We start from the raw sequence: 18,275 nt of genomic DNA, 5'->3' as shown, positions 1-18,275 counted from the left end.
AGGTCAGAACTAACAACTGGTTGGCATAAAACAGCTGAGTGGTCAGAGCACTGAACTTTCAAGCTAAGGGACCTGGGTTCGAATCCTAGCTGCAATGGAGAACTGGTCTCTCTGGCCATCAATGATAAATTATACAGACCTGCTAGTGCCTGAACCTCCTTTGTACACAAGTGTGGAATATCAAAAGTACATGTTAAAGATCCATATTATATATATATATATATATATATATATATATATATATATATATATATAAATATATAAAAATAATTTTTGAAAGAGTTATGGAAACATGAAAATATCCATAATGTACACTCCAGAAAAAAAGAGGTAAAAATGGTAAGACAAGCCCACTCTTAAGCCATACACTGAATGAACAAAGGAGTTGTAGCCCACAAATGCAAAAGGAAAACAGAATCAACAACTTAACCAGTAAGAAAATGGTTGATTCAAATGTAACTGATTTTATTTCACCCTCTGTATTCTCAGCACACAATGGTCTTAGCTTTTTTTTTTTTTTTTTTTTTTTTATATATAAATATACACATATATATAGATATATATTTTAAAATTTTATTTTATTTTTTTTAAAGAAATACAGATCATAGGTCTTGTACCTTAGCTCTGACTGTGACTTTTGACAACTCATGACTGCATAAATCATATGTGTCTAGGTGCAACTTCAAGTCTTACAACACTTTCAGATATCTTAAAAGCACACACACATTGATCAATCAGCATACCAGCTTGCTTTTACATTAAAAAAAAGAAGAAAAAAAAGTCCATGTCAAGGTTCCAACAAATATCAGGTGAACAGGTATGGGTTTTTACTGACAGAATGTGTGTGACTTTGGACTACTCATGACTGCATAAATCATATATGTGTATGTATATATATATGCAAGTGTGTATATATATGCAAGTCTTCAACACATTCTTTCAGAATGTGTCCCATGTACACATAAATCATACTCACCACCATCTTGCTTTTAAAATGCACACCACAACCACACACACACACACACACACACACTCTTAATATCACTTAAGTGGAAGACGCTAAACTGAAGACTACTACTACTACTACTACTACTACTACACACACAGTGACACACACACACAAAGTAATTAATCAATGTCAAGGTTTCAACAAGGATCCGGTCACAGTGTCTGTATAGTTGTGTGTGTGTGTGTGTGTGTGTGTGTGTGTGTGTGTGTGTGTTTTAAATCCTGTTCAGTGTATATTGTGTTCACAGTAAACTGATAACTGATCCTTAGATGCAAAGATTAGAACAGCGATGGGTGCATCTGTGGCCCAGTGGTAAGACCTGTTGTTACCTGGGTTCAATCCCAGCAGAACTGGATGGATAAAGAGTGAAGTGGGTTTAATGTTTTTGTTGCAGAAGTTGTTTGCTGCAGTTGCTGATGCCGATGCAACTGCTGCTGCTGCTGCTGCTATTGTTGCTGCTGCAACTACTGTTGTCGTGTTGTTTCATCCCACCAACCCAGCCTCCCAAGTCAACGTATTATTAAACAGACCTGCTGGTGCCTTAATCCTCTTCGAGTGTACAAGTATGTGGGAGATGAAGAACATATGGATCTACACATTTTAATGATGCCAAAATCAATGTTGGCTTCATAACATGCTGTTCAGAGGACATATGAACAAGTTTACCACCAGAAATGCATCCTTCTTACTAAAACAAAAAAGGGTGTGGGGGGAGGGAGGGAGGGGGGATGGTGGGGTGGGGGGAGGGGTGTTTGGGGGGCGTGTGTGGTGGCATTCAACTGACTGTCACAAAGGCAACATGCTCTTCCTTGGAAGAGCAGTGCAAATTTCACACAAAGAAATTTGTTGTGAAAAAAAAAAAGTAGTATGACGCAAAATTATTTTGTGTGCACAACAATATTATAGTATACAGTATAAAAACTTTAAACTGGAAATTTTTTGTTGTTGTTGCATTTAACTCACTCAGTACGGCCAGTCCTCTCTTCTCTACACAGACCCCTCGGATGTCCAGTGGGCGTCAGCTTCCGTCGTCAGAATTGTGGTATTCTTGGTCAAGATTAACGTCTTCAGTATAAGAGCCTTTCGCTTGCAATATTTTGATGATGGTAACTGGGGTGAAACGCTGTTAACGTCGTCCCCTTTTGCCGTTCGTATGGAAAGAGTTAAAGATAGGATGTGAGATGAAGAAGTGAGGGACGACTGTACGTGATGTATCCAGAGAAATGGGGCGGAAGGAAGGATTTTTTTTTTTTTAAATTTTTTTTTATAATAATTTTTTGAAAGCATCAACAGTCAAAGAGGGTTTCAGCACTCCCTTTAACTTTAAGATTCCACACATGGGGGTGGGGGGCGAGGGGGGTGGGGGGGTTGAGGTGTTCAGGGGAAAATCTGTCAGCCACTGCAAGAAAGTCAGTCAGCTAAGCTATCTGTTGGGTGGCTGTGTGCTGGCTTCTTCTGATAATTAATCTTCCATTCCTGCTGCACTCCGCCCCCCCCACCCCCTTCCCCTTCAAAATGATAAACACTGCCAAGCCTTCTCACAAGGGTCTGACTGACTTTTCAAGGCAGCCAACAAGCCCTGTGTCTGTGTCTCAGTGTCTGTTGCTCTGTGGCCCATTCAGATTCCATCATCAGACCAGGCTAGCTGTTTATAAGCCCAGCTCTGACTTTTACAGGGTTAATATCCTTCACCCAGCTGATTACTTGCAGTTTACACTAAGAGTAACTACTGTCCTTGGGACTAGAAAAGAGAAAAAAAAAGGCTTTTGCTGGAAGAGTGAATGCTTCCTGCAAATTCTCTCTCTCTCTCTCCCTCTCTCTCTCTCTCTCTGTGTGTGTGTGTGTGTGTGTGTGTGTGTGTGTGTGTGTGTGTGTGTGTGTGCCAAATTACCGGTGCTATCTCACTGCAGTTTTTGTCTATCTGTCTTCAGATAGCCTCCCACCCCCTCCCCTCCATCTTTCCCATCTCTACTCCTAGCACAACATGTAAACTAAATGTACACTCCTTTCCCCAGCACAATTTCACACACACACACACACACACACACACACACACACACACACACACACACACACACAGTCTTCTGGATATGATGCAGGAGGTTGATGGGGGTGTGCATGAAGACAGACACACCTGTGTGTTGAGCACTTGTGACTGAGGGTGGAGGGTGTTGTGTCAGTATGTATGATGACTTTTTTTTGTTTGTTTTGTTTGTGCTTAACTTGTGCAGGTTCACATGCACGCATAATACACATGATGTGTAATACATGTGTGTACTGTACACAGGTGTGCATGTGTGTGTATGTGTGCTGCCTTTGCACAGTTCTACTTTTACTACTGGTTTTAGGCAGCCGTACTGTTTTTCGCTTTCTGCGAAACTAACATAGTATACTGGTGGATAAAAATGTGTGTCTTTCCTTAAACCATGGAATTTCATGATGGATTTAGGGATTTTTTCTTTTTTTTCTTTTTTTTTCTTCTAGAACTTGGTCTCTTGCATACATATGTGCATACATGTACGTAATGGATAAAGGCACCATCTGGAATGCACATTGTAATATTTCTGTGCTGAGCCAACTTGGAAGCTAGACAACAACCTCCATCTTTTTCCCCACCAGGCCACTGCCACTGCCCAGAATCAGAGAATGTGACCCAGTGACTTCAGGCATTTGAGGCCAAGACATTACATTACCCAGTGCTCTGAGTCTGACTGCTGGGCTATCATTACATAAGCGAATTACAACAAGCACTTCATTATCAGTCACTTGCCAAGATCTGGAGGAAGTGAATATCTTAACAATACAATGTTACATAGTGTGCATACATGTGTCAAGCATTTCATAATTGGGGGAAGTAAAGTCTCTGAAAAATCTCTTTGTGTTGCCTTTTAGGCAGCAATATTCTGTGTGTGTGTGTGTGTGTGTGAGAGAGAGAGAGAGAGAGAGAGAGAGAGAGAGACAGAGACAGAGACAGAGAGACAGAGAGAGGGAGGGAGGAAGTGTGTGTGTGTGTGTGTGAGTGTGTGTGTGGGGTGTGGGGGTGGGGTGGGGTGGGTGGGTGGGGGTATGAGTGCGTGCGCACGCGCGTGTGTGTGTGAGCATGTGAGTTGAGAGCCAGCATTCAGCAATGATCAGAATCAGAGTCCAAGTCCATATTTCTGCATGGTTATTTTGTCATTGGGAAAGGCACTTTACTCCAATTTTCCTCAATACAGTCAATAGTGACACACACACACACACACACACACATCCACACACACACACACAGATGCACACCAAAAGGTGAACTCAGAATTGGGACAACAGAGCATGAAAAATAAGTCTAACATACACGAGGTTTTTTTTCCTTCTTACATAGTAAGCTTAATTCATCTAGGAAGTGGAACAGTGCGAGAAACGATAGGTTATTACATCAGTTTATTTCATTTACATCTGATTTAAACACTGGTTTGCTGTGTTGTAAAACGGATACCGGACTCCTTGTGTGGATTGTTCAACTGGCAGAGAAGATAAAGCATAATTTGATATCAATTCAATGGAAACTGATAAACCTTTACGCTCAGTTCCTATTCATGACTGGACTTGAATGATGATAATCAGAAAGGTATGATTTCATTTGCAATAACCAACATGTTACTGTATGTAAGACTGCATCTGTGTTACTTGTCAGTTGTCACACATCAGCTGTAAATCAACAATGGCCACACACAGTGGCTCATAAAAAAAATAGTGTTAAACTTACTGTATTGCACTGCAATGTATTGTACTAGATTGAGTTGTATTGTATTTTATTGTATTCAGTATTGTATTGTATTGTATTGTATTGCATCGCAAGATTTCTCTGCATGAAAATCCGGTTGCTCTCCCCTGGCAGAGGGGATTGATGCAGTGCAGTACCATTCTTTTGCATTTGTTTCAGTATTGTAAGTTTGTATCAAACTTCAAAGTGGGTTTTTATGCAGAATTCTCCAAGAGACAACACTTTTGTTGCCATGTGTTCTACATACTCAGTGGAGTGGACACTTAGTGGAGTGATGGCCTAGAGGTAACGCATCTGCCTAGGAAGTGAGAGAATCTGAGCGTGCTGGTTCGAATCACGGCTCAGCCGCTGATATTTTCTTCCCCTCCACTAGACCTTGAGTGGTGGTCTGGACGCTAGTCATTCGGATGAGATGATAAACCGAGGTCCCGTGTGCAGCATGCACTTAGCGCACGTAAAAGAACCCACAGCAACAAAAGGGTTGTTCCTGGCAAAATTCTGTAGAAAAATCCACTTCGAAAGGAAAAACAAACAAAACTGCACGCAGGAAAAAAAAAAAAGAAAAAAAAAGGGTGGTGCTGTAGTGTAGCGACGCGCTCTCCCTGGGGAGAGCAGCCCGAATTTCACACAGAGAAATCTGTTGTGATAAAAAGAAATACAAATACAAATACAAAATACTCGTAGGACACACTGGCCGGACATCAGTTTATCACCTCTCATTTCACAACAAAGGTCAACAGACTAAACCATCATTGAAATTTTTCAATAATGTTCAAATACTCATCTAAGACAATGGTAAATGTGAATTTTAAAAAAATCAATAAAAAAAAACAACAGCAACAGCTGCAATGGCCTTGATTATCCCAGAATTACTTGCAGCATTTGCATTAACATACTTTAAAAAAATTTTTGTTCAGAGACCAACTGCTGAAAACTTCCTAGGTTTATAGATTAGGAATAACAGTACATGATTATGATGATGCAATGATGTGCAATTCAGCCATATTGTAGGTAATAATAATATACACTGTCTGCACAGGTATAATAGGTACATTTGTGGGTCACGGTAAAATATGTGTAGTGAAATTAAGTTTTAACCTTTAGTCTTTATAGTTTGTATCATGGGCTACACCACTCCATGTCCATATTGCCAACAGCATACATAAAAACTAAAAGTGCACACACACACACACACACACAAAATGTGCATGCACACACATACAATGATACATGTGTGCATGCACGCACACACAGTCTCTCTCCATCTCTCATAAACAGTGACACATGCACGCATGCACGCACATACACAGTAACACACATACACACCAGCACACACACACACACAGATAATACATATTATGTGCACATACTTTTTATGCTGGAACTTTCAACTAAAAAGAAATCCAGAAAGATTTGTTTTCACACGTGTGTGTTTGTGTAAATGTGCATAAATGTGTGTGTGTGTGTGTGTGTGTGTGTGTGTGCATCTTGCATGTGTGTGTCACTGTGGATAATATCCACAATTTTTCCCCTCCAGAAGGATTATGTAGTGTTCACAACAAGATGTCACACTGAGGGGTGGAGGGGAAGAAATGTAGGTATAGCCTCTGTGTGTGTGTCTGAGCCTCTGTGTGTGTGTTATTCTCGTTGTGTGTTAGTGTGTGTGTGTATCTGTAGTGTGTGTGTCATTACATAAAAGTGAGCATGGGTGCAAGCATATATTCACTGTAAGCACAAGTATACATGTATTTGCTCTGAAGTTGTTCCCTATATGTTAAAGTCTGAACAAAGTGTGATTTTGCTTTCCAAACGAATACATGCAACCTGCAAAAAACAAAAACAAAAAAACCACCAAACAAATGCATTTTTGTTTTGTATCTTCAGATATATGCGTCACCTGTTGTGTAACTCGATCTAAGCCTGGACCACCTTTTGTGTGAGGGTGTGCATGTTTTCCTTCAGTTTCTGCTTGCAGTTCTTTTCTGCTAAGCCAGTCCCTTCAAGTTATCCCTTTGGAGGGCGATTAAAAAAAGGAACCGGTCTCAACACATCTGATGTAACCCCGTCGTCAGCAGTATTAAATCCAGCAAGACCTCGACCAGCAGGTCAAGAGTTGACGTTGGGGTCACGTGCACCCCCTCGTGTAGGCCTTCCTCACAGCATCTGTTAGTCTTAGTTACCCGCCCCCTCCCACCCCCCTGTAACCGTATATCTTCACAGTTCCAAATCACAAAGGCGATCCAATTCGAAAGCTCACTTTCTGAAAATAAAAACCACATGCACAAACAAAAATACGCACCTGTAAGCAAGTGTCATGCACTCGAAGAGTTTCGTCAGCGAAGCATCGATGGACAGCGTCGACGTACTTTTCGGCCCGAAATGATATGTCTGTGACGTTTCCTTAGTGGCCTTGACGAAATCGTAGCCCATACTTGCCGCCGAGAAGTCTTTGGAATCATCGGAAAAAATGGGACCTTCTTCATCGTCATCTTCATCTTTCTCTTCGTGCAACCTACTCACCATAAACTGTCCACTATGAATCGTCGATGACGATTCTTTGTTGTTCTTTGAAACATCAAAAATGCTGCTGTTGATAACTTTCTGCGCACTTTGTATCTGCAACATTTTGCCAGGTTTCGCAGATTCTTGATTTTTGTCTATGGCCATGCCAGGACGTTAAAGTCTGACAAAAGTGAGTAAACACGTAACTTTCTGCGTGCGATCAAAATACAATCCTCCATTGCTACAAAAGCAGAATCGGGGCACGCAATGAGCATGTGATTTTCAGCCAATGAGAATCGAGTGTGTGTTGCAAAGGCCAAGGTCACGGGGTTCCTGTGTGAGTGCGTTCAAGGTACACAACTCCATTTTAAAAAAGCAAAGCCATTCTTTCACGTCTTAATTCCCATGCACTTTGTCATGAACACAGGTTTGATAAATTTCTAATTAATGATAATCACATGACAATTCATCTGAAAATGCCTTCCTGTTGACACGGGTCTCTAAGCAATGGCTGATAACACACTGAAGACTGACAAGTTGGGATGTAAAGCAATTAAATAAGATATCAGGAAATGTACAAACTGGGGAAGTTAAACTTTCAAGAAAGAGCCTCAGTGGCAGACAGAAACATTCTGAACATCCACACAGATAGAAAAATCAAGTTTCATGGAAGTAAGAGAGAAAGCGAAATCGACAGAAAAAAATATGGATGTGAGATAGCTTCCGGACTTGTTTATAATTATATTTAACCCTTTTTGCGTTCATTTCAGTCCCAGCGGCCACAGCCCAACACTAAGAATTAAGTTTCTCGGCTTTATAATGATAATGTGAGGGGAGTACGTTAATTAAACAACACTGGCGGTCACCTGCATTGACTTCAGTAACCTACTCCCGGATAACCACCTAGAGCAGGTTGGAATTTTGTTTTGTAATGTCCCGTAACTGCATGGTGATAATTGTCGACATCATGTCAATCGTTGAAGTCAGTATGTATACAGTATTAACTTGATTTTCACATTTGAATGTAAGTTATAGGTCGTTTAAAAGTTATAAGAGAGACAGAGAGAGAGAGAGAGAGAAACTGAGAGAGAGAGAGAGAGAGAGAGAGAGAGAGAGAGAGAGAAACTGAGAGAGAGAGAGGGGAGGGGGGGCGTGGGGTCATGTTGGGGGGTGGGGGTGCAGGCGGTGACGGAATGGTGACTGGTAGAACTGACTTTGAAAATGAACATTTTAAATCTAATATCTCTTAAAGTACAGTTACATAAAATTACTTTATGGATTCCGTAAAAGAGAAGTCGTTAATTCAACTGACAAGAGAAACTGACAACTCAGTAACAGACGGATAATGAATCATGCAAAATGTCAAAAAACAGCACGTCACGGTTCCCAGCGACCGGGTGACTGATTTGTAATCAGTGATTCACTTAATTTCGTGCAGACGGAATAACTGAAGTCCTGTTTAAGATTCACTGACATTTCAAGTCTCCCACTTGCTCATTCAGTTGTCATAGTCGTTGATAAGAAACCGCGGCTCCGAGTCGAGCTATAGATACTACTGACTCAGTGTATCCAGCCGTTCCGCCGGAGCGCAGTGACCCGAGACTATGTGTCAGTCAGTCCAGTGATCTTTGGTGAGAACTGATTGTTTATTGCCGGAGCATGATCTTCGACGGCGTGTCCGGGGTGGACGTATTTCACTGAATCAGTCATCCAGTCCCTCAAGTTATGAAACCCGGCCCTTCGATCGACAACAATGACACTCAGTGACTGAGGTGAAACTAACAGCGGTTATCAGTGTATTTTCACAGTCTAAATTGTTACACTTTATGATGCCGATAATAATTGCGAGTCAGTAGAAACAAATCAGCAATCAAACAATTAAACAACCTGCAGTTCGAACAATACGTCGAGTGCATTTTGGCTACAGTGGAGACTGGGCTGAAGACCTCAGTCGCATGCACTGTCACCACAACGCAAAACAAACGCTCCAAAATCTGCAGGTGTACTGGCGAGGGGGAAAAAAAAAGGAAGAAGAAAGAAACACACACACACACACACACACACACACACACACACTACACATTACACACACCGAAGAAGAAGCGGAAAAAACAAACAAACAAACAAAAACAATAACTAACAACAACAAAGAAACAACATGAAGCCAATAACAAACAGTCGTCCATCTGAAAGTGAGCACAGTGCACAGTGCATATGTTACCCGCTCTCATTAAGCTATATGCTGAGGTCGATGCCATTTTATTTTAGATCAGGACGTCGATGCCCGAACTTCAGTGGGCGCCACATTTGTGTCCCCTCAATTAATTTTTTTCTCCTATGGTAATTCAGTTCCCTTCGCTAAGTTCCGGCCCAAGACAAATCGACGATTCTCGCCATTGTCAGTTGCGAACCTGATCGTAATCGTTGCAAGTGGAACTGATTTGACGCTAATGGGTAGATGCCGTGCTGCAAACCTGCCTACAACTCCCGGCAAACGTATCCGGCAGAGGCCAGGGTCAATATTGCAGAAGTTACAGTTTCACTGAGTTTCTCAACCGGGAGGCGTCCCAGTGCGCCGGGTTCAGACAAATCCATATACATTAATTTTACTACCCTGCACCACATTTCGTGCTGTGCAGATGCCTGACAGCAGCATAACTCAACGCGCTAGTCAAGCCTAACACTGAGTTGAGTGCATGCGTATATATTTTTGTGTGTGTCAATGAGAGGTTGGTTTTTTTGTTTTTTGTTTTTTGTTTTGCTACAGCCGAGTGTGTGTGTGTGTGTGTGTGTGTGTGTGTGTGTGTGTGTGCCAGTGGAGGGGAGGGGGGCTGCGGGGGTGGGGGGGGGGGGTGGGGGTGGGGGGTGCTTTGTGCCTGCATTTGTGCCCAGTGTGTACTGTTACGAGTATGTACGTGTGTGTTTGTGCATGAAGCCATATCAGTAAAGTGGTTTAGGTTCACTTTTCTGTTTATGATACAACTGACAATGCCCTTTAGCGGTCAGATCTGAACTAGATCACCATTTACCATTCAAAACCTGGAGAACGACTACAAAAAGAACTACAGCATTAACAACACAACAACAACAATATTCAGAGACCCTTTATTTCCAAGTACTTTCCTTCCCGTTTACTTAAGGACACAGACTGACGTGTTTGTGTGCGAATAATATATGACATTAATCGTGTGCTTGACTTGAGACCTGACTGAGTGTCATTATCCACTTTAAGGAAGGAACTGAATATCGGCAATAAGTATGCAAAAACACACCAAAAAACAACAACAAACCGACAACAAAAAAAAACAAGAAAGAAACTGACGAACGAATACTGAAAAAAAAGGGAAAAAAAAAGAATTAATCAAGAAAAAAAGAGAGAGAATAAAAGAAGAAAAATGCGTCCACATTAATTGAAAGAAACAGAATTATCCTAACGGACGAAGAAACAAAAAGCAAATTGAATTCCGTATCATTCAAATTCTCTAACTGAGAGTGAGGGCCAGTGACTCGGTTACGTTGAGCCGCTCCTTTGACTGATAACAAAAGTACTTGACACGGGGGAAATAACTGAAGAACGAAGAAGACACCATCCTATCCCCCCGCCCCCCACACTCCCCGTCCCCTAGCATTAATTAGAGTAATTTCCCTTTTTTACTATCTGCACCAAAACGTTTGCAAAATAAATAAAACTTCCATGCTTAGCAAAAGAAGTTCCGGTTTGAACAAGAAATGATAATAATGACTGCTCTTGTTGTTGGGTCAGAATATCAGATCAAAGTGCCAAGTTTAGAGAATACAAAAAATATGAATACAACAGTAAATGCAGTTTGCATATAATTAGGCTTCATTTTTTGTTTTGTTTTGTGCCCATCCCAGAGGTGCAATATTGTTTTAAACAAGATGACTGGAAAGAACTGAATTTTTCCTATTTTTATGCCTAATTTGGTGTCGACTGACAAAGTATTTGCAGAGAAAAATGTCAATGTTAAAGTTTACCACGGACACACAGACACACACACACACACACACACACACACACAGACAACCGAACACCGGGTTAAAACATAGACTCACTTTGTTTACACAAGTGAGTCAATAAATTGTACATGGCATGCACCGCCCTCCCCGCTCCCTCTCCCCCCCCCCCAGACCCCTCCCACCACCACCCACTCCCGAAAACGGAGTATGAACGCCTGAATGGCAGTGGTGAACACGGTCATGCACGTAAACTGACCGTCGGCGGTCCCGACTGGTGTGTCATCAAGTGAATGTGTGAGTCGGAAAGATTCTGGTCTAACCTGGTCGGCAGCTTGCTCAGAATGATGGTACGTAGCATAAGGGAGGTGGGGGTGGGGTGGGGGTGGCCGGGAGGGACCGGGGGGATGGGGGGTGCAGAGTAATTTGGGAGATGGCGCGCGTGTGTGTGTGTGTGTGTGTGTGTGTGTGTGTGTGTGTGTGTGCACGCCTAGAGTGTGTGTGTGTGTGCCAGTGTGTGTGTGTGTGTGTGTGTGTGTGTGTGTGTGTGTGTGTGTGTCGGGGCTCGTGTGCGTACGTTTATGTGTATTTGGGCCTGTGCACTTTTGCTTGTGCTTTCATATATGTGAAACTGCATGTTTGTTGCATATCTGTTGTGTGTGTGTGTGTGTGTGTGTGTGTGTGTGTGTGTGTATGTTTTACATTTATTTGCTTATAATTTTGCTTATTTATTATCATTATTGTCTTTTTATTCTTTTTTTTTTTTAAATTAAAAGGAAATCATTAATCTATTTGCATTTATTTATCAATCTATCTATTTACTTAATCTTTTTTTTATTTTTTAAATCCATTTATTTCAGTTTTTTTCTTTAAGTATCTATTCATTTATCTATTTACTTAATCTTTTTTTTTTTTTTAAATCCATTTATTTCAGTTTTTTTCTTTAAGTATCTATTCATTTATCTATTTATTTGTTTTTATTTTATGCCATCTTCGTTTCCATTTCTTGTTTGCTTCTTCTTCTTTTTTCTCAAGGCCTGACTAAGCGCGTTGGGTTACGCTACTGGTCAGGCATCTGCTTAGCAGATGTGGTGTAGCGAAAATGGATTTGTCCGAACGCAGTGACGCCTCTTTGAGCTACTGATACTGATGGTACAGGGGAATTAATCCGAAGACATCACATCGTACCAGTCATCAGACGTCAGTTACCTCCCATAAACAATTTTGCCGAGTTTTTTGAGTTTTTTGTTTTTGTTTTGTTTTTGTTTTCCTCTTTTTCTTGTGTGTGTGTGTGTGTGTGTGTGTGTGTGTGTGTGTGTGTGTGTGTGTGTGTGTGTGCACACGCGCGCGCGTGTGTATTAATTTGTGTGTCAGCGTGTGCATCAGTGTGTGCACTGCGCGCGCGCGCGCACACATACTGACGTACGTAGTGTTATAACAATTGTTTTCTTCGTTGCTTTGTTGTTTTTAATGGAATGCTCCAGTTACTCGTGTGCGCGTGCGCGCGTAATTGGTTTGTGCATAATGTCTGTTTATGTGGTTACTTCCAGAAACAATAATTCACTATTTATTTATTTTATTTTATTTATTTATTATTATTATTATTTTTTTTACTTTCTGTTTGTTTTAATTAGCGCGTGTTCCTTGTAATTGTTTTATATTTTCACTGTCGAGTATCAATTTTCTTCTTCTTCTTCTTTTTATTTTTTTATTTTTATTTTTTCCTTTTCCCCTTGATTCCTATTTCGTAAAAGCAAGTGAAAACAAACCTTATAACATTGTGCTGCATTGTATTACTGTTTGTCATATCAATTTGTGTGTGTGTGTGTGTGTGTGTGTGTGTGTGTGTGTGTGTGTGTGTGTGTGTGTGTGTGTGTGTGAAATTCGGACTTCTCTCTCTGAAAGCGCATTGCCGATCCACTGTCACTGTGCAGCCTTTCTGTCAATTTTGTTTACTGAGTTAAAATCAAACTGGACCTACTGCAGAATTTTGCCATGGACAACTGACCGTTTTGTTGCCGCCGGTGGGTTCTTTTACGTACGCAAAGTACCCGCTGCACATGGGTACGTCGGTTTATCATATCAACCGAAGGACTAGCACCCAGAGCACCACTGGGTCAATGCCGAATGGAAGAAGAGAGTTAAAAAAAACACAAAAAAAAACAAAATCCCGATCCTAAAGTGACATTAGCCTGGCCGAATCCCTTATACGTTATTATGTTTTGTGCTTTTACCTGTGGCTTCGTGAACGGGGGGATTTGTCGTTTGGCGTCGGTTGGATTTCATGTATCTTAATGTCAATGTACACTTAATGTTAATGCGCTCTTAATTAATGTTAATGTACTTCTTAATGTTAATGTACTAATTTTACTGGCGTGACATATGTCATGTGCGTGCATTCGTGCCTACATCCGTGTGTGTGTGTGTGTGTGTGTGTGTGTGTGTGTGTGTGTGTGTGTTTGCATTTTACTTATATATACGATTTATTCCCTGGATGTTTTTATAAATGTATTGTTGTACAATACCTTATGGTCTTAACGTGTGTGTGTGTGTGTGTGTGTGTGTGTGTGCGTGCGTGCGTGCGTGCGCGTGCGCGCGCGCGCGTGTGTGTATGTGTGTGTGTGTGTGTGTGTGCGTGCGTGTGTGTGCGTGTGTGTGCGTGCGCGCATGTCATTTTTAGTAATATATACCTTTTTTTTTTGGTTGAATGTTTTCATTTGTGAATATTGTTGTGCAATACCCTATTGTCTTAACACGAGTATGTGTCTGGCGGGAGGGAGGGGGGGGGGGGTAGTTAGTCTATCGTCAGCTATTGGGAATTCTTATTAAACTAGTTTTAATCTCTTCTTTTGTTGCGCAATGATGACTTTATGCTAGTGTTTACAACGAGCCTGCGATTGCACAACTTAATTTCCATGTGGATTAATAAAGCGTTTTTTGATTTGATATTGATTTGGTTGCTGTACACGAAGCACTTCTCAACCCCGAGCTGCGGTCGGGCGCGTCACGTGCACTGCTGTCTCTGGATCCCCGAGTCTCGTGCATTACTGGGGCGTGGCTTTCTTGTCCCCGGCGGCTGTTCAAAGTCCATATCCCAGTCCCAAGAACTTGACTTGTTCAAATCCGGTCTGGTTTACTCAGGCGCTACACCCTGTGGAACTCACATCCAGAAACAATTAACACAACACTATTGCCCAACCACCTTTAAAACAAACAAACAAACAAACCAAAAAACCCCAAACAAACAAACAAAAAACCCCAGTTCCTTTCCCACCTTTATGCCATAATGTGTTATGTAAATCGCTCATTCTAATGATACTGTTTGTCACATGTGTACGGTTGACTGAGAACCTTCCTCACCCCCCATCCTCCTTTCTGGTCTGTGGCGTGGTGTGTGTTGTGTGTGTTTGTTTCTTTCATTTTGTTCGTTTTTCCCTATGCATTTTACTAACACCATGCTTGTGCCTCTCTCTCTCTCTCTGTGTGTGTGTGTGTGTGTGTGTGTGTGTGTGTGTGTGTGTGTGTGTGTGTGTGTTTCATTTTATATTCTTTTGATTAATTGTTTAATTTTTTCCCCTCTGTTATGTATTTCTACTTACACCATGCTTTTTTTTTCCATTCATTCAAAGAGATCATTTTCAGTTCATTCAAAGCCATCTACCATTCATGTTGGAAACTGACATTTTTTTGGTCCCCTTCTGCACGCAAACTTGGATTCATTATCTCTGATGGTATGTCTCATGATTGTCATATCACTCACACCTGCAGATCTGCCTATACCTGTCTCCGTCAGATCAGTTCCATTCATCACTTCCTGACAACTGCAGCCGCTAAGACACTTGTTTGTGCTTTTGTCCTGTCAAGGCTAGATTATGGCAATGCTCATCTTGCCGGCTGTCCTGAGCGATGCTTGGACAGGATGCAAAAGGTACAGAACTCAGCTGCTAGGCTCATCCTCAAAGCAAGGAAACGAGACCACGTCGCGCCTCTCCTTAGAAACTTTCGCTAGCTCCCTGTTGAAGCACACATACGTTATAAATTATTTCTCTTTTGCCCTGATTTCCTTCCAGATTCTTCACTATATTTCCGATCTTCTTTCTGTCTCGTCGCCTTCTCGGCCACTTCGTTCGTCCAGAGATAAACTAATTCTATGTAAACCAAAGACCCGCACAAAGATATTTTGAGAACGCGCTTTTTCTTTCACTGCACCCAGGCAATGGAACTCATTGCCACTTAACGTTCGCCACATCAGACTCGGCCCAACACTCGGCTTATATCACAGATTGACATAAGTTTACATTTGGGCCAACAGCAAAGTGAGAGCTGTATTATCAATGGTTTCACCAGTCAATGGGAAATCATTTACAGCTTTTGTGAAAGATTATGACTCTCAAACTAGGAGGCAAAATTGCACTGGCTCTTAGTACTGCAGCCTTGTGGGCTGGTTGGCCTTTGGGAACCATCCCAACCTCGACTGTCCTAAAACCCTCTTGGCCGAGAGAGTGGGGATGTACTTGGGCAAGACACTCTCCACTATAATCAAATTCTAACCCAACTTGTCGGAACAGCAGTTGCCTCCTCTGTTGTTCTGATAGTCAAAGTCGGACACGACTGACTATCATATATACATCAGATCAAAACCAGCTTTCAGAAAAGCATTAAAGACGTATCTGTTTCAACAATACAATGAACAATGAATGCCTTTCTGTTCACGTGACACGTACACACAGGTATGTGTCCTGTTGTACCGAGACCTTTGTTTCACTGTCGTTAGTCTTTGTATTTACGTTGTTAGCAACCTGTTTAACTCTTTCCATACGAACGGCGAAAGAGACAACGTTAACAGCGTTTCACCCCAATTACCATCATCAAAATATTGCAAGCGGAAGGCTCTTATACTGAAGACGTGAATGTTGACAAAGAATACCACAGTTCTGACGACGGAAGCTAAAGGTTGGGTCATTGAGACACCCACTGGACATCCAAGGGGTCTGTGTAGAGGAGAAGAGAGGACTGGCCGTACTGAGTGAGTTAAAATCTCAAACTCTCAACCGGCTAGCTCACAGAACGCCAGTGCCTCCCACCCACCTGCAATCAAGATCAATGACACAAAGATCAAGCCAGTCGACAAGTTTTGCTACCTGGGCAGCACCCTATGCAGCAACGGAGCCCTTGATGCAGAAGTGATGCTGCGCATCGCCAAGGCCAGTTCCGCCTTTGGCAGACTCAACGACAGGCTGTGGAACAACAAAGGCATCAGGCTCAGCACCAAGATGAAAACCTACAGAGCTGTTGTGCTGACCACCTTGTTGTACTGCTGTGAAACATGGACGACGTATCACCGTCACATTCAACAACTTGAGCAGTTTCACCAGAGATGCCTACGAAAGATCCTCGGCATAAAGTGGCAAGACAGGATCTCCAACCTCCAGGTCCTAGAGAGGAGCGGCCTGCCCAGCATCGAAAGCCTACTGATCCAGTGCCAGGTACGCTGGACAGGACACGTTGTCCGCATGGCAGACAGCAGGATCCCGAAGATGCTTTTGTATGGCCAGCTGAAGGAAGGCCACCGTGAACTTGGAAGACCCTGCAAGCGCTTCAAGGACACCTTGAAGACAAACCTCAAAGCCTGTGACATAGACATCGCTTCCTGGGAAACTGATGCTCTTGACCGCTGTCGCTGGAGGATGCTGTGCTCTAGTGGCATAAAGACGTTTGAAAACAAGAGAATGCTGGCCATTAAGGAGAAGCGTGAGCGAAGGAAGCAGAGCTCAACTTCTGGAGACGTTTTCCCTTGCAACACCTGTGGGAAGTGCTGCGCATCCAGAATCGGCCTCTTCTCCCATATGAGGACACACACCGACAGATAAGCCTGCCTGCCTACTCATCCGTCGGACCGACGGGAGACTCCATCAATTAAAATCTAACTTTAATTTATCGCTGCTTTCCCTGCTGTCCCTGAGTAATGACGCACATGTTAAATATCGTTTGTATATGCGCTGCTTGGCTTAGTGGAATAGTGCAATTAGATTATCACTTCATATGATTATGGTATGTTTTTTAATTGGTTACTTTTACGCGAAGTGTCTGTGATGTTTTATTTTACTCGAGTAGATGAATTTGTTATTTTTGGTGTACAATGTGTAGTTCTCCTCAGTTTTACTTTGTTGGTTTATCTCTATTGATTCTATGTCGCTTTTAGCTTTTTGGTAGATTTATTTGTGGTGGTGGTGGTGGTTTTGTGTGTGTGTGTGTGTGTGTGTGTGTGTGTGTGTGTGTGTGTGTGTGTTATTTTTTGTGCTGTGAATGATATGTCGATGGCGAATCGTTTTATCTCATTTTTTTAACATTTTCTTCTTCTTCTTCTCTGTTCGTGGGCTGCAACGCCCACATTCACTCGTATGTACACAAGTGGGCTTTTACGTGTATGATCGGTTTTACCTCGCCATGTAGGCAGCCACACTCCGTTTTCGGGGGTGTGCATGCTGGGTATGTTCTTTTTTTCTTTTCCTTAACCCACCGAACGCTGACATGGATTACATGCTCTTTAACGTGCATATTTGATCTTCTGCATGCGTATTTTTAATACACGAATTAAGGGGGTTCAGGCACAATCAGGTCTGCAAATATGTTGACCTTGGAGATCGGAAAATTCTCCACCCTGTACACATTATATTCTAAAACGTGACTTATCTGGGTTGCTGTTGTTGTTTTTTCCTTCAGTAAAGCGTGGTGATACTGCTGGAAAACGGGGCACCGCGCTTTATAAGCCTCCACATTTTTGTTATCATAATTAGTTACCTGATCAGTTGATTGGACAGAGATTAATCACTTAGTTGATTAACTGATCCAGCTGCGGTTACCAGCTGTGCACGTGCGTGCGGATGCGATGCCCCGTACACCGCCTGGCTTGTCAAACGGGGTCATCAATAGGATATATATTATTATTATGATGGAATTTCTCAACACCAAGAAACGTGAATTGTCAGTCTTCGACGTACAGGGCTTCCTGTTGCTGATCATACATAC

At 42.1% G+C, this 18,275-nt stretch overlaps 1 protein-coding gene across 2 annotated transcripts in view; it reads right to left on the bottom strand.

Annotated features, from left to right (window-relative positions):
- The window catches only part of LOC143288354 (MLX-interacting protein-like), a 100,190-nt gene extending 92,674 nt beyond the window's left edge, over positions 1-7,516 (bottom strand). For both annotated transcript variants that reach the window (XM_076596737.1, XM_076596738.1), the window contains exon 1: positions 7,069-7,516. In XM_076596737.1, the coding sequence (XP_076452852.1) occupies positions 7,069-7,436 (368 nt within the window). In that variant the 5' untranslated portion in view covers positions 7,437-7,516. The remainder of the gene's footprint in view (positions 1-7,068) is intronic.
- Positions 7,517-18,275: the final 10,759 nt, after the last annotated feature.

Source organism: Babylonia areolata, chromosome 12 (genome assembly GCF_041734735.1).
Source record: "Babylonia areolata isolate BAREFJ2019XMU chromosome 12, ASM4173473v1, whole genome shotgun sequence".
Taxonomy (NCBI): domain Eukaryota; kingdom Metazoa; phylum Mollusca; class Gastropoda; order Neogastropoda; family Buccinidae; genus Babylonia; species Babylonia areolata.
The sequence above is the reverse complement of the archived record's forward strand: the minus strand, read 5'-3'. Positions and strand labels throughout refer to the sequence as shown.